The 16,645-nt window shown below is 34.4% G+C and overlaps 1 protein-coding gene across 1 annotated transcript in view; it reads left to right on the plus strand.

The window, feature by feature from the left end:
• The window catches only part of LOC127873808 (dynein regulatory complex subunit 7-like), a 39,353-nt gene that overhangs the window by 11,976 nt on the left and 10,732 nt on the right, over positions 1–16,645 (plus strand). The window contains 8 exon segments of the mRNA XM_052417802.1: positions 2,533–2,691; positions 7,085–7,303; positions 8,180–8,302; positions 12,225–12,300; positions 12,510–12,638; positions 14,807–14,935; positions 16,076–16,182; positions 16,184–16,309. Coding sequence (XP_052273762.1) covers positions 2,533–2,691; positions 7,085–7,303; positions 8,180–8,302; positions 12,225–12,300; positions 12,510–12,638; positions 14,807–14,935; positions 16,076–16,182; positions 16,184–16,309 — 1,068 coding nt within the window.

A 16,645-nucleotide genomic window follows, 5' to 3' on the forward strand; every position in this document is an offset into this window, starting at 1 on the left:
TTACATAAAAACTGCTTGAGAAGTTGAAATATTGTTCAACTTGTATTTATGATAGTACGCACAAAGTTAATTTAATTTGTCCGTTCGTGCACAATTTTTGTCCGGGCTATTTCTCAGCAACTAATGACCGGAATTCAATGAAACTTTATGGGAAGCTGTACTACCAAGAGGAGATGTGCATATTTTCAGCGGGTTCTGGGCGGATGATTTTTTACAGAGTAATGGCCCTTTGAAATTTTCCATTAACTGTACATATAGTGCAATTCTTGTCCGGGCTATTTCTCAGCAACTAATGACCAGAATTCAATGAAACTTTATGGGAAGCTTCACTACCAAGAGGAGATATGCATATTATAAGCTGGTTCTGGTCGGATGATTTGTCACAGAGTTATGGCCCTTTGAAATTTTCCATTAACTGTACATATAGTCGAATTCTTGTCCGGGCTATTTCTCAGCAACTAACGACCGAAATTCAATGAAACTTTATGGGAAGCTTCACTACCAAGAGGAGAAGTGCATATTATCAGCAGGTTCTGGTCGGATGATTTTTCATAGAGTTATGGCCCTATGTCCCCCCAACTACTGTGCCCTCAAGACGTTTCCTTGTATCTGAATATATAGTGCAATATTGTGACAAAAAAAACTTTGGGGAGCATCACCTGTCTCAGACGGTTTCTTGTTCCTGCAGGTTAGGAAAATTTTCTTGCAGTCTCAACAGTTAAAGATCCAAGATTTTGATTTCTGTTATAACAATCATTTAAAGATAATTATTTTGTTATTAAAGCCACACACTTCAGGCTTTTTCCGCCCTATGCCACGGGTCCGAAATTCGGCCCCATTCCCAATGCAAATCTGGTTGTTTTTTTCCCAATTGAAAAAAAAAATTCCCAATTCCAAAAAAAAAAAAAAAAAAAAAAAAAATTTTTTTTTTCCTTTTAATATATAAGTTAACCTGATCCGGTGTAGAAAATAGGAAGTGTTGCATCTATTGCCTTGAATTTGTTTTAAAAACTGTAAAATATGTTAATGATTATTTAAGACTTTCCTTATTTTCCTCAAAATCCGGCGCTTCGCACGATTTTTTTCACCTCAAAAAAGGCCAGGCCTTTTCCCCAAATTCAGATTAAAAAACCTGCACTTATCTCACATGTTCATAATACTTTGTAAAATGTTAATAATAAGTTATCAAAATAGTCGTTATTTACCAGTTAACGGCTTCTTTGAAATATAAGAAACACTATTTACATGCGATAATTTTTCCCAATAGAGCCAATTTTGCGAATAATTTTTTTCCCAAAATGGGGGTTTTCACGACGCGAAATTCCCAAAATTCCAATGTGGCGTATTCCCAAAATGGAGCGGAAAAAGCCTGCACTTTGCCTCTGACCTTGAAATGAAATACATGTTAATCAATACATAGAGATGCAATTTGAAAGTGTGCAAAATTGTCTTGCAGGTCCGTACCTATATGTAGTCGTGAAGACGCAGAGGCGACCTGAAAATAAACCTTGAATACACACACGCAAAATTGTCTTTAGATCTATAGCCTAGTTAGCAAGTAATTTATTATTTTTCAAACGGTATCGCTTTTAAAACCGAAAGTAGGATTTCTATACGTATACGTCCATTTCGACGAATGCGATAATGTTTAAGTTTTTAAACGCAAAAAAGACAGATTTCTACCTTGTTACCACCATATATATTCTTATTCGCATAGATAAAATTAAATCTATAGCCTTGTTAGCAAGTTATTTATTATTTTTCAAACAGTACAGCTTTTAAAAACCAAAATTAGGATTTCTATATGTATACGTCCATTTTGACAAATGCGATTATTTTCAAGCTTTAAAGCGCAAAAAAGACGGATTTCTACCTTGTTACCACCAGATATATTCTAATTGACATATATAAAATTAAATCTATAGCCTAGTTAGCAAGTTATTTGTTATTTTTCAAACCGTACCGCTTTTAAAACGGAAAGTAGGATTTCTAGACGTATACGTCAATTTCGACAAACGTGATTAATTTTAAGTTTTAAAGCGCAAAAAAGACAGATTTCTACCTTGTAACTTTATGCACCAGATATTTTCTAATTGGCATAGATAAAATATGTTTCTTATTTATACTTAAATTTACTATGCCAAATAAATTGTGTGGCTTTAAATACCCCATCCTCTTTGATAGAATACCAAAATGGCATGTGCCGGTACTAGGTTTTCTTTGTCAACAGACATTGAGATATTTATGATTGTCTCACCAACGTCTCCTTTCCTTATTTGATAACATAATAATATTTTGAAACTTAACAATGTCAAATCATAGCAGTCTTCTTTATTTTCCATATATAAGACCATGAGTTGTATGTGAAATTAAATAAAGAACTATGATACAGAGACATCAATTTCATGCTATAACATTCCTATTGGTTCTGCATTCATTGAAAAATAAAATATAAGTATAACAGCATCAGATCAGAGCTTTTGTTATCCCAGTAATCAATAGGCTTGCATATCCCACAATTTCCTCCTGCAGGTGAAGGAAGAAGAAAGGAAGAAGGAGCTGAAGAAGTACACGGTGAAGCCGCCCAAGGACCTGGCATCCAAGTTTGAGAGGAAGCAGGCTGCCAAGGCCAAGGCAGAGAAGGAAGCAGAGGAGGCCAAGAGACGCACTCAGGAGGAAGAACGCCAGGCGGTACGGATAGAAATGTCACAAACTTTGATCATACTTTATGTTTTGTGAAATATTTGCAGGGGTTTTAGGGCAGAAAATCATCAAAAGAAAAATGGTCAGCTTCATGGATATGAATGTCACATTTATTTATAATATATTAAGTGATGTTATGCAGGTTTGTAAGTGCAAATTAAGGGCTAAATTTCAGCCCCTTTCGCCTGCCTGGTGATATAAGGGTATTTTATTCCAATTAATTGAAAGTATTTCAAAATTGATTTATAATTACTATTAGTCAAATGACCTATGTTTAAAATAACTTTCATTTAATGGGTTAAGTTAATATCCAAAACAAACTCATTTTAAATGATGGCCTTAAAAAAAGTACATTGAATATGATATAAATCTTGTATCTCAGACCGCATTTAAGGCATTCAATTTTGAAATACTTTCAATTAATTGGAATAAAATACCCTTATATGTTTAGCTTAACATACAACAAAAGTACTAGTAAATACAAACTGTGGTTTTGGTACATTTGAAAGCTTTAGACCAGCACATAAACATCATTATGTTAGAGATATATGTTTTAAATAGAGGTGATGAAATATATATCTTTACATGAAATTGGAAATTATTCTAAAAAAAGACTGCCTTGATTTTCAAGCTCAACAAACTAAACAAAAACGTCAACTCGCTGCACAACTTTAAATAGTACAAAAACTTTGTCAGGTTGATAAGCAAACATCCTTCTGCCATCTTCTGCCACCTTCTGGTATCATCTGCCATCTTCTGCCAGACACTGTTGCATTTGGCCATTAATTGAAGCAAAACAGATGTGGTTTCCATTGTTTATGCCCAGGCTTTTGACAAGGATTACTAGTCGTTGTACATTCACCATATTGTTCACTCGTTTTTTTCTAGCGGATCGAAAGCTGAACACAAAACTCCCTACAAGTATAAATATAAATAGTGTTTCTATCTGACAGCTAGATTATTTCAACAGCATGATAAAGAGGAGCTATCTAAGATAGATTGGGTTGCTGTAAAGATGTATTATGAACACAACCACAAACTATATATATAATGCCTTTCTTGTGAATTTGGTAATATTTTTTTTATTTTTTTTAAGCACCAGGTTATTCCAAACAAACCTTTTTTTTAAGAATGGCTATACTGGGCTGAAAAGCTAGGGTTGGTACCTGATTTAAGTTACTTTGTATAACATTTTTAGCTCATCTATTTTTTGAAAAAAAATTATGAGCTATTGTCATCACCTTGGCGTCGGCGTCTGCGTCGGCGTTGGCGTCCGGTTAAGTTTTTCTCAGAAAGTATTAATGCTATTGCATTCAAACTTGGTACACTTACTTACTATCATGAGGGGACTGGGCAGGCAAAGTTAGATAACTCTGGCATGCATTTTGACTGAATTATGTGCCCTTTTTATACTTAGAAAATTGAAAATTTTGGTTAAGTTTTGTGTTTAGGTCCATTTTATTCCTTAATTATCAAAGCTATTGCTTTCATACTTGCAACACTTACTAACTATCATAAGGGGACTGTGCAGGCAAAGTAATGTAACTCTGACTGGCATTTTGACAGAATTATGTGCCCTTTTTATACTTAGAAAATTGAAAATTTGGTTATGTTTTGTGTTTAGGTCCACTTTATTCCTACAGTATCAAAGCAGGGGACAAAAATATTTCTAAATTGCACTCGTCCTGCAGGACAAGTGCATTAAAATGTTCACTCGTCCTGCAAACACATGCACTTGTCCTTAAAATATGGGTGAAATGAAGATTGCAAAGGGCTGATATGACTAATAAAGTTTCTTGTATCACTGCTAAATTGCTGCTTACTCAGTTGTTCATGCCAGCTGATCACAAAATAAATGTTAAGCAGTGAAATAAATTACTTTATTTATGAGGAACACACAATAAATAATTGAAGACAATTTTGTGTTTGCCGTTTTTCTAATACTCGCGTGCTTTCCGTTTCGGACGTTTGAACATCGCTACCGCCAACTTTAAAGCACGCTCGTATGTCAGACATTTTTCTGACGAAATTCAGACTGGTTTGAAACCGTAGATTCTACTTCGCGTTTAAATAATTCTTTAAAAATCAATACTTACAGTGAATGCATAGGTTGGTTCCCTGTCAACATGGACGCGCAAAGTTTACACCAAAAAGCCAATATTTACTGGGGACACAGTCTCGCATAACAACGTGCACCTGCTGTATGAAATTTACAATTACAATTTCCGGTTCATTCGCGATCTACTTTCGGAATAGATATGATTTAAGAAAATGATTTTTTTTTAATAAAAACAAGTCTTACTCGTCAGAAAATACATATTTTAACATCAGCTTTTTTCACTCGTCCTGTAGGACGAGAGCTTTAGGGAAATTCACTCGTCCTTTCGAGATTTTACTCGTCAATACGAGCGGACGAGTGGTATTTTTGTCCCCTGCAAAGCTATTGCTTTCATACTTGCAACACTTATTAACTATCGTAAGGGGACTGTGCAGGCAAAGCTATGTAACTCTGACTGGCATTTGGACGGAATTATGGGCCCTTTATACTTAGAAAATTGAAAGTTTGGTTAAGTTTTGTGTTTTGGTCCACTTTACCCCTAAAGTATCATAGATATTGCTTTCATACTTGGAACACTCGCAAACTATCATAAGGGTACAGTAAAAGGACAAGTTGCATAACTCTGGATGTCATTTTTACGGAATTATGGCCCTTTTTTGACTTAGTAACTTTGAATATATGGTTAAATTTTGTGTTTCACTCCACTTTTCTTCTTAAGTATCAAGGCTATTGCTTTCAAACTTCAAATACTTTCATGCTATCATGAGGTTACTGTACCTGGCAAGTTGAATTTTACCTTGACCTTTGAATGACCTTGACTCTCAAGGTCAAATTATATACTTTTGCTAAAATTGCCATAACTTCTTTATTTATGATTAGAATTGATTGATACTTTGACAAAACTACTCTTACCTGACATACCACAATAGACTCCACCCAAACCATCGCCCGTGACACCCCCTTCCCCCCCCCCCCCCCCGAATCCCCCCCCCCCGAATTCCCCCCCCCCCCCCCCCCCCCCGAATCCCCCCCATTTTTTTTATTTTTTTAAGATCATCTCACAAATGACCACCACACCCTCACACTATACCCCCCCCCCACCCCACCCCCTCCCCAAATTATTTTTTTTAAACGGTTAAAAAACAAAACTATTTATTTTGATTATTTTATGTTTTAAATACCGACCATTTTTTTTTTTTTTTTTTTTTTTTTTTTTTTTAAGATCATCTCACAAATTACCACCACACCCTCACACTATACCCCCCCCCCCCACCTCACCCCCCATTTTTTTTTTGAAACGGTTAAAAAACCGTTTTATGTTTGAAATACCGTCCAACCATCGCACCCAAGAATCCCCATGAAACATGTATAATGGTTAATGAATAATTTTATGTAGTTCATTGATTCTTCTCATTTGTTCTGTATAATGTTTGCAAAAAAACAATCCTAACTTTTCATGACATTTCGGATATTCATATTTGACATTTAACTACGGTACTGTTCATCCCATGTGTACATTTTGAACTGTGAATGTGTTTAGAGAATAACAGGTTACTGCCCAGTTGTTGATTAACACATTAGTATGCGGTTCAAAGTAAAAGAATGGCAAAACTTGCCAAGCCTTTGTTTATTCATGCCGAGCCTTATATGTTATACAATTGGGCAGTAACCTGTTTTTCATTTTCTCATAATTCTTGGGAACTAATATGATGTTTGACATTTGATGTGTTAATATTGACGTCATGAGCTAAGTATTTGTAAAATCCTGTTTTTGGCTTTTTGTGTGTACACTATCGTACATCTTGGTATCAAATACATTCTTTGTTTTGTTGAATCTGATAATATTTTACCAAATAAATGAGTAATTTATAGTTGATTTTGGGTAATACCTACATACCATCTGACCTACCTCCAAACATTGACTAATTTAACAACTCCTGTTGAGGCTATATACAAAATAGATGAGACATTGTTATATCGGGAAGATATCAATATTGTGGTTTGATTAAATCAAATTTCATCGTAGTCAAATGACCAGATGATTGGTTCGTCTTGTGTCAAAATGTTGGAAGATATTTTCTCAGTCAAATGCCACTTTCTTATCATGTTATGGTCAAAAAAATGCGAAGAATACTAAATATGTCCAGTTGCTGAAAAAATGTTAAAAAATAAATTCGTCCCCATTTTAAGTTCTAGTGATGATATAGAGCTGGATTACACCAAAAACTAAACACATGTGATTGTAAGTTTTAGTCCAACTGAAAACAAGCAAATATCCTCTACCGGTATCTATGAATAGTATCATATGATGCTGATATTTAGGAGCTGGAGAAGCCGCCCCCAGACCCGCTGTACGGCCTGCGCGTGCACTCCTGGGTGCTGATCCTGCACGGGAAGAGGGAGGTACCGGACAGCTTCTTTGTGGAACCCTTCACAGGCCTCTCACACCCTGTGGACAGCCCAAGCTACCTGGGCATTGAGAGCGTCTGGAACCACGTCAACTACTGGGTCAACATGCAGGACTGCGCTGAGGGGGTCAAGGTTGGTTGTCTTGGTGAAGTGGATGTTCTGTCTAGATTGTGACAGGGTGGTCTTTGTTCAATGCCACTTCTGGGAGCAATCTCAAGATCTTTTGAAATATGCCAAGTACTGTTTTTTCCTATAAAGCAGACTTGAGATCGTCATTAAATCCAAGGCTTTTAATGCAAGTAAGGAAAAATAAATTGGTTAAACGACGTTAATTGTCTGGGAGCGGGAGTTTTTAGTGCTATTGGAGTTTAAAGGAATGCACTATGGTGGGGCAAAGCGTTCTATCCATTCTATCCAATGAAGAAATGTTAAGGCAGGGCTTTAGCAGATGCTTTAAAGTTGCCTATTCCTCAAGACAATTTATTTGAAATGATACAATTTTCTCAAAATTTCAAGTTGCATTCAATGTGTTATCATCTGCAGTCCCTTTTGAAACTATCCCTAACATATTATCATGTTTCACACATTTTGTTCGCCATCCCATATTTTTGTATTTATTATGTTGAGACTGTCAAAGCCTAAGACAATAGCATAACTGATACATGAATGATCCTTGACAGATCTGGGTTCATATTTATAATCAAAGAAATATATGTTAAAAGATTTGTCTCATCTATGCCAAATACAACTCCAAGTAACCAATCAAAAAAAAATTGAGTAAAAAGAGAGACAAGATAGTGGCAAAAACTGAATCTCATTTTTTTTTATATCCACAACCTTTGAGTAAGTAAATGTATCCTGTACATATCAGTATAAATGTGAAGTTATTCAAAAGAAGGTAAATAATATCATATATGTGATAGGGCTTTGTTAATATAAATATGTTTTAAGTATTAAACTATGTAACTCTATAACTACATTTAATGGAAATTTAAATGTCCCCTACAGAACCTAAGCTATGACCTGGGAGACTGCACGAGGTGGGAGTACATGTTCCCCAACACAGACAAACCCCTGCTGCAGATCCCTGAAGCAGAGGATGACATCCTGGATGGCCTTGACGATGAGGAGGTTAGTTACAATGGCAACCGGTGAGGCTGTTGTCAACGTGAAAGTGTTCTAGGTTAAAACTACTAATATGTGTAGTATATTACTTCACTTAGAAATTGAATGGTTGAGATTTAACTGTAAAAACAAATTAAAAAAAAAAATTGTTAAAACAGTGGCTTCTAGTATTGATTAGTAAAGTATAACTTTTAACTTAATCTAACTATGACTTGTTTAACTATATTTACAAAACTGTATTTTACTGTCTGAAAAAAAGGAAGAGCTTTTTTATTATTATTTTCTAATGTTATCAAAGTTTTTTAACTTCTGAAATGATGATAGCATTGATAACATTGAATATATTCTTATTTTAGTTACTGTAGATTTTGAACAATATTATATCAGCTTGCTTTGATACAGTAAAACCGTCTGACTGACAGAATTAGTTGTTGGCTAAGCAATTAGAAATGTCTATTTTTTACCTAAGATAAGCACTTTTTGTCTATATAATACTTATCATTTGAGCTAGCTCAGATAGCAATTAATTAAGTAAGTTAAACAGTATCAGCACTTACTGACGTAATGCTTCTCTAAACACCATATGTATTAAATTCTATACTTATTTAGTTCTTGCTCTTTTACACATGTTACATCTGACAGTATTTGAAGGTATTTTTGCCCACTGATAAAAGACTTGAGATTTTAGTGCAGTAAAAACTAATTAAAGCACCATAATCACTCAAAATCAACGAATATTTCATACAAAATTTAAAAAAATAAAGTTAACGCATAAAAAATCAGTGTTCCTGATTTAGCAATAGACAAAATTTCAAAGTAAGATGTGGTCTACGAGCGAACGCGAGATTGGCTTTGGGAAACATTGGAATGACGACATAGTCCTCATCGTGCTTTCAACACATGGAATATATTGTCGCACAAAAAATATAAGAATTTTGTATCTCGTTAAATCTATGTGACCATTCCACACATAGCTTTGAAATTTGGCTGTTTTTATAAGGAACACTGATATTTTATGGGTTAACTTAATTTTACACAATATTTTGCTAAATATTCCTTGATTTTGAATTTTTAATGGGCTTTAATTATTGCCTTGGGTTGTCATTAAAACAGCAATACTTTCCATGAATAAAATACTCTATTTAATAAAAAATTATTGGTTTTAACGTTTTAACTGCTTAGATTATAATTACTACTTATAAAATAGTTTTTTTGTTGTTTTATTTGTTTTTTGAGTAACTAACTTTTCAAATGTATTTTTACGAACTTTTCTTTTGAAATGACAACCCTTGTTTTTAATAAAGAGTTATGCTGGGTCTAATAAAAAGCTTTTTATGCTTTTGAAGCTTTACTCCTAACTTGTATTATTATATTTATTGTGAAGTTTATAACACAGCGCCATTACATTTTTTCCTTATTTTGTTAAACTAAAGAAACACAAATGAATTTTAAAAAAACAACAAAAACGTCTATTGCATGTTTCATGATATACCTATATATACTCTGAGTGAACGTCTATTGCATGTTTCATGATATACCTATATATACTCTGAGTGAACGTCTATTGCATGTTTCATGATATACCTATATATACTCTGAGTGAACGTCTATTGCATGTTTCATGATATACCTATATATACTCTGAGTGAACGTCTATTGCATGTTTCATGATATACCTATATATACTCTGAGTGAACGTCTATTGCATGTTTCATGATAAACCTGTATATACTCTGAGTGAACGTCTATTGCATGTTTCATGATATACCTATATATACTCTGAGTGAACGTCTATTGCATGTTTCATGATATACCTATATATACTCTGAGTGAACATCTATTGCATGTTTCATGATATACCTATATATACTCTGAGTGAACGTCTATTGCATGTTTCATGATATACCTATATATACTCTGAGTGAACGTCTATTGCATGTTTCATGATATACCTATATATACTCTGAGTGAACGTCTATTGCATGTTTCATGATATACCTATATATACTCTGAGTGAACGTCTATTGCATGTTTCATGATATACCTATATATACTCTGAGTGAACGTCTATTGCATGTTTCATGATATACCTATATATACTCTGAGTGAACGTCTATTGCATTTTTGTTATCAAAAACAGGAGATCAGAACACAATTCCTTATCTCTCAGTGTGAAATATGTTTCTGTTATGCCTAGAAAAAAAACGATTTTTTCATGACACCATTAATGCATACATCATATGTAATTTAACACGTAGTTCACATTCATGTTATGTTTATGAAATATGACATATTGTAGGGGCTGCCATGTCCTTTGAACACATTTCTGGTTCCATTTTGAATAAAATCAATTTAACCAAATGATCTGATACTTCTCATTTCATATGAAACTAAAACTAAACCCTTAACCAAATACTTATACGGGTCTTATTTAAATACATAATTAAAGGGCAAAAATAAAATTACACATTGTTGTGTATCCAGTGTTTTTAACACAAACTGCAGATATTATTCACGAGCTTGAAATAGTTTTGCATTTTTGTTGAAAACATTTGATTTGAGGTTGGCTGGTGTTGTAGATCATGTGTTATTTACAGGCAGTAGGGATTCATCAGGAACACACCATTGTGTCCATGGATAGTGTAGGAGTGTGTTATATTAGTGAACAGTTTCTCAGTGGTGCATGTATATATACACACATATTCCACGACAAGTCTTGCATTCTTTCTGCGATGTGTCTGTGTTTGAAGATTGTGGCTAAAATGACAGGCATACTGCATATGACTGAGTTGCTAGTGTGGCAAGTTTCTATAATAGTTTGGTATTCCTGTTACTAATATCATTTCATTTCATCAGTACTAGTAGCCCAAAAAGATTGCCAATCATAATTTTTCTATTTAAAATATTACATAGAGCTCCTTTTTCTGGAAATTTAAATCAAACTCTATGTTTTACATTTTTTTACATTCTTATATTTGCATGATCAGAATTATCAAAGTTGTCCTTTGGCTTATGTAAGCATTGCAACAGGTAGCCAAAAATAAATGTTCTATTTTCTGTGATTGCATAAGTACTTAATCGATCAGTTTGTAAGAATATGGAATTGATTGCAATAATCATAAAACAGAGTTGACAAATAAGAAATTTATATTGAGAATTACAAACAATATTACTTACCCTTCTCATTATTCCAGACATTCCCTGAAAAATATATGTTATTGAGTGTATATTACTTGGTTATCCGTTTATAATATCAAGAGTGCATGTTGCATGGTTTAAGTTGGTGTGTTGGAATATTAGTGCTTTTTCACCAAAATTATCAATCCTAAGTGCTCTGGTATGAAACTGAAAGAAATTTAATATTTGTAAGTTTTGTTTTTATAAGTGATTAAATGCAGGAAACCTGAATTATTACCAGTATATAAACAAATTAAATTTAGAAACTGATATTTCAGATAATTTCAGTATGATAAGCAGGTTTTCATGCCAATTGTTTTTTGTGTTTGTCTCTGTTTGCATAGCATAAGAGGAGCCAATTACATTGCCAAGCTATTGTTTTATCTTGTAAAAACAGTATTAATATTTGTTGTGTTATCTTAAAGTTCTGATTTCAGAGACAATTTTGGATTTTTCATCATTTTCTGATTTCTCATCATTTTTTAGCAAATAACAATGATCAAGACATATACAGCAATGACACTGAGTTGTTTATTGACCACTAACAACAACAAATAAAAAAAAATTGAAAAATATTAAATAAAAGAAAAAAAGACAAACTTAATAAAATACCCATTAGTATGGGCATGTTCTTACACTGGCAGGTCTGGTTATATTAAATAAACACATTGTTTTTGCATCTTTTAGGTCTGTTTTTGTGACTAAATTTAAATGAAACATTCATGAAGTACTATTTTGTTCTGCACTTTAGGAAAATCAGGATGAGCATGAAAAGCAGCTTGATTTGCCGCCCACGTGGGTGGAAGCTATCAAGATATCTAAGAAAGGTAACTCTTAACAGGTGTCTGTACCAAAGATATGGAGTTGTCTCCCTTGTTTCACATTCTCTGTTTACCCAACATGTCATGTTTGGTCTACAATTTAAACTGCTTTCTACAAAGGTTTGATAATTCAATGTTAGAATTATAATTTTAAGGAACATATGTTTCTACATGTAATCAGTCATTTGTACATGTGGTTATCTATTTGACTTCAGATTTTGAGATGCGGTGTCCCCAGGGCAAGAAGAACAAGCTGTACAAGAGGGCCAAACTGGAGAAGTTTGCCCATTACCTGATCAAGGACGGCCTTGTGTCCAGACTGTCCATCTACTCCGACAGGGAATGTGAGTGGGTTGCATGCCTTCTAGTGTTCCATTGTGGCAATATGATTCGTGGGCAGTCTGCACAGGCTAATCCAGGACAACACTTTCCGCTTTAATGACATTTTTTGTTAACATGAAAATCTCTTCTTAGCAAAAATACAATTAAGACAGGAAGTGTCATCCCTGATTAGCCTGTGTGGACTGCACAGGCTAATCTGGGATGACACTTTATGCACAGGCATTATGCCCAGTTTTCTCAGAATGCGACACATATAAGGAAAACTGCCTGACCCTTTGCTTGCCATGTTTATGGGACCCCCTAGGATTTTCAAACTTGGCTAAGATATGATACAAACACAGGTTTGGATTAAGTTTCATGATGATAGGGCAAAATTTGACTTCTAAAGTGTTCTAAACTATAGCCATTTTGTCAGGTCTGTCCATTCACTAAGGCTGGAATTGGTACAAATGATAAAATCAGTCCTGTGCCCAAAATCACTCTTGTTCATAAAATGCACAAGTGGGCGTATCACAGTTGGTTTATTTCACAGAATGGGTAGCAGCCGATTAGCAGATTTGATATAGTAAACAAAAATCCCTTTGAAATTATAAAATATTGAACAACAACATTGCAGGTTTTTTTTCGAGAGACCGTCTGATATACTTGGTATGAATGCATGAGTTTCTTTCTAATTATTGCCATACTTAGCTTGACTTCTTAATTTTACTCAAGGATTGGCTTGAAGCTCATAGTAAAGTTCTTGTACTTAACTATTTTCAATTATCTGTGTATATACTCTAAACATTCAAACAAATCATTTCTCAGCATATTCATTTTATTGGCAGTGCTCACGCTGTCGTTAGTCATTTGAGCCATTTGCAAAAATATTGAGAATTTGAATCAAGAAAAATCTGATTTGCGAAAATGCTAAAATCTTGTAAATTTCATTGAAACATCCGCCATTTAAATACATACTGTTTTTTTATATATATTTTTCTCTCTGTTTCAATGAAAGTGTTCGCAATTTGAACAATTAATGAAAACCGGTCTGAATATGTCCCAAGATTGCTTTCTTTACTAGTAATTTTTAACCAGGTTTTCTGAAGGAAAAAGCTGGTTATTAGATTGGCGAATGCGGGCGGGCTGGCTGGCTGGCGGGCTGGCGGGCAGGCGGAACAAGCTTGTCCGGGCCTTAACTATGTCGTTCATTGTCAGATTTTAAAATCATTTGGCACATTTGTTCACCATCATTGGACGGTGTGTCGCGCAAAATAATTACGTCGATATCTCCAACGTCAAGGTTACACTTTGAGTTCAAAGGTCAAAAATGGCCATAAATGAGCTTGTCCTGGCCATAACTATGTCATTCATCGTGAGATTTTAAAATCATTTGGCACATTTGTTCACCATCATGGGACGGTGTGTCGCACGAAAGAATCACGTCAATATCTCCAATGTCAAGGTCGCCACGACTAAAAATAATTATTTTTTTTTAAACAAACTTACAAAGGGGGTTAATTTTGTTTGTTCATTTCAAAAGTTCAGTTTGAGTTTTCTCCCTTTATCAGATTTTTTTTTCACTATGAAAACCTGGTTTTGTGACAATTTTGTCCCTTGTTCTCATTTATTTACTTAAAATGCTTTCCTATAGAAAGTGTCATTGGTGCAGTTATTGCTAGTGGCTTTTACCCAAATAAACCATTATTTGTTCTCCCATAATCATTTTTAGCCTTTCACAAATGTCAGTTGATATTTTTAGATCAATTGATAATTTAGCTCTTTGTACAAAAGTTATAAAATATTTACACTTGATGACTTGTAAACTTATTGTTCTTCCTTTACTACAGAACTTTTTTGTCATGTGAAAAGCCACCTACAATGCTTGGTCAGTGATATTCCCACGTTTGTAGAGAAAATGAGCCTTTTCTGTAATTAGGAATTTATTAGTTGTTTCAGTGATAAAGTTCTGAAACATTACTGGTTCTACCCAGGAAACAGATTGGTAGAAATATAAACAAGGGTCTGGCGTTTTAAATTTTAACAATTATTATTTTATCATTATCATTATCATATTTTTCTTTCAAAAAAGTCCATGATAATAAAATATTATATAATATTGTGACAGTACTAGATAATTTAACATTTATAAGCTTACTTCTTCATTATTATTTGTAATTCAACATTTCAGTGCAAGATCTTGTCATGACCCGAGAATATTTCGACCACCGTGAGGACAAGTTGTACAACAGAGTGCATAATCATCAGACCTCCTGGATCACTGAGTTCTTCAGACCTGGCAGACTCAAGTGCCTCAAAGGTAGCCTTGCACCTGCAAGTAAAATGGTGTTTTGTAATAAAGATAGTTAATATTTTAATCAACTATTCAGACCATATCCAAATGAGTATCGTTTGCCCTAGTAAAGTAAATATACCTTTTTGTGAGTACAAAGCATAATTCAAACCAGGTCCAACTTAATAATTGACATTCAAAGTAAAATAATTACATAGCCACCCAAAATAATAAAAGAACGACTTGTTTCAAAACATCACAATTCATGCCAGTTTCATGACATTTCCAGTAAGACTGATCGAAGCCCAGTAAATTACATTAAAAATCATGTAACCATTATTGTTGCATATATGAAAAGTCAACAATACAATACCTTTTATGTAAACAAAAGTGCTGGTATTCCCTCTACTGAAGTTTATATTTGTTTTTATGTATTATTCCTAAAATGCGAGTCCTATAGGTCCGATTGAAACTAGTATGGCATGAAGTAAACAACCAACACAGTATTGAGATTGGAAAAGGGCATTTATTACAAATGACATAAAAGTGAGGGCGTTTAAAACTGGATGCCCTAGAACAATGAATGTAATACAAACACAATAGTGAATAAAATATGTACATTCATATAAAAACAAAACATTTTGGTAAATGTAAACATACAAGTAATGTACAGAATGCCATAATGGGCGATAGAGAACCGCCACAAGGGTAAACAATGATTACCCACCGAAGGGTAACAATGGTTTCCCACCGCCCATTGAAATGTTTTTGTGTATTTTAGGTCACTATATATTAAAATGAAATATTTTGATGGACTAAGTATTCTCAATATGTGATGAAAAGAAAGTAAGGCCTTATTGTTCTAAAACTGTTTGCTTTGAGGACTGAAATAAACTTGTCATGTTGAAGGGTATCTATCCTTGAAGCACAGAAAGCATAATTACATGAAAAGAATGCCCCAACTGGCTAACCCAACTAGATGACCCCTACTGGATAGATATGAGTGATGTTTTATGACAAACAAAAACTTGAAGACCCTTCCAGAGCACATTTTATGCTCCCTTTTCAGAGCCGCTGCTGACTCCTCTCCAAGTTACCTTGTTTGCTTCCTTTACAGAAGACATTTATTGTTTTTTCTCTAGAGCACGTGTTCTGCCTCTTTTTCAGAGCACATGTTCAAAGCCAACAGCCCCGGTCCAGAGAGCGACAGAACTATGCTCTTCTACTCTGAGGCTCGTGTCGATGGGCTGATGAAACGTACTGAGACCGCTGTAGGAAATGACTGAACACTTCCAAAACAGGGAGGATTTCCTCTACTACAAGCATGTTGATTTTGGAAAGAAGCCAAAGAAGTTTGGGCCCCAGGACAAATCTGTTACACAGGACCCCAGACCTATCTTGGTTGGATTTTTAACCAGGTTTTCCGAAGGAAAAAACTGGTTTACCAGGTTTTCCGAAGGAAAAAACTGGTTATTAGATTGGCGAATGCGGGCGGGCTGGCTGGCTGGCTGGCGGGCGGGCGGAACAAGCTTGTCCGGGCCATAACTTTGTCGTTCATTGTGAGATTTAAAAATCATTTGGCACATTTGTTAACCATCATTAGACGGTGTGTCGCGTGAAAAAATTATGTCAATATCTCCAAGGTCAAGGTCACACTTTGAGTTCAAAGGTAAAAAATAGCCATAAATGAGCTTGTCTGGGCTATAACTATGTCATTCATTGTGAGATTTTAAAATC

This window comes from Dreissena polymorpha, chromosome 3, assembly GCF_020536995.1.
Source record: "Dreissena polymorpha isolate Duluth1 chromosome 3, UMN_Dpol_1.0, whole genome shotgun sequence".
NCBI classification, from domain to species: Eukaryota; Metazoa; Mollusca; class Bivalvia; order Myida; family Dreissenidae; genus Dreissena; species Dreissena polymorpha.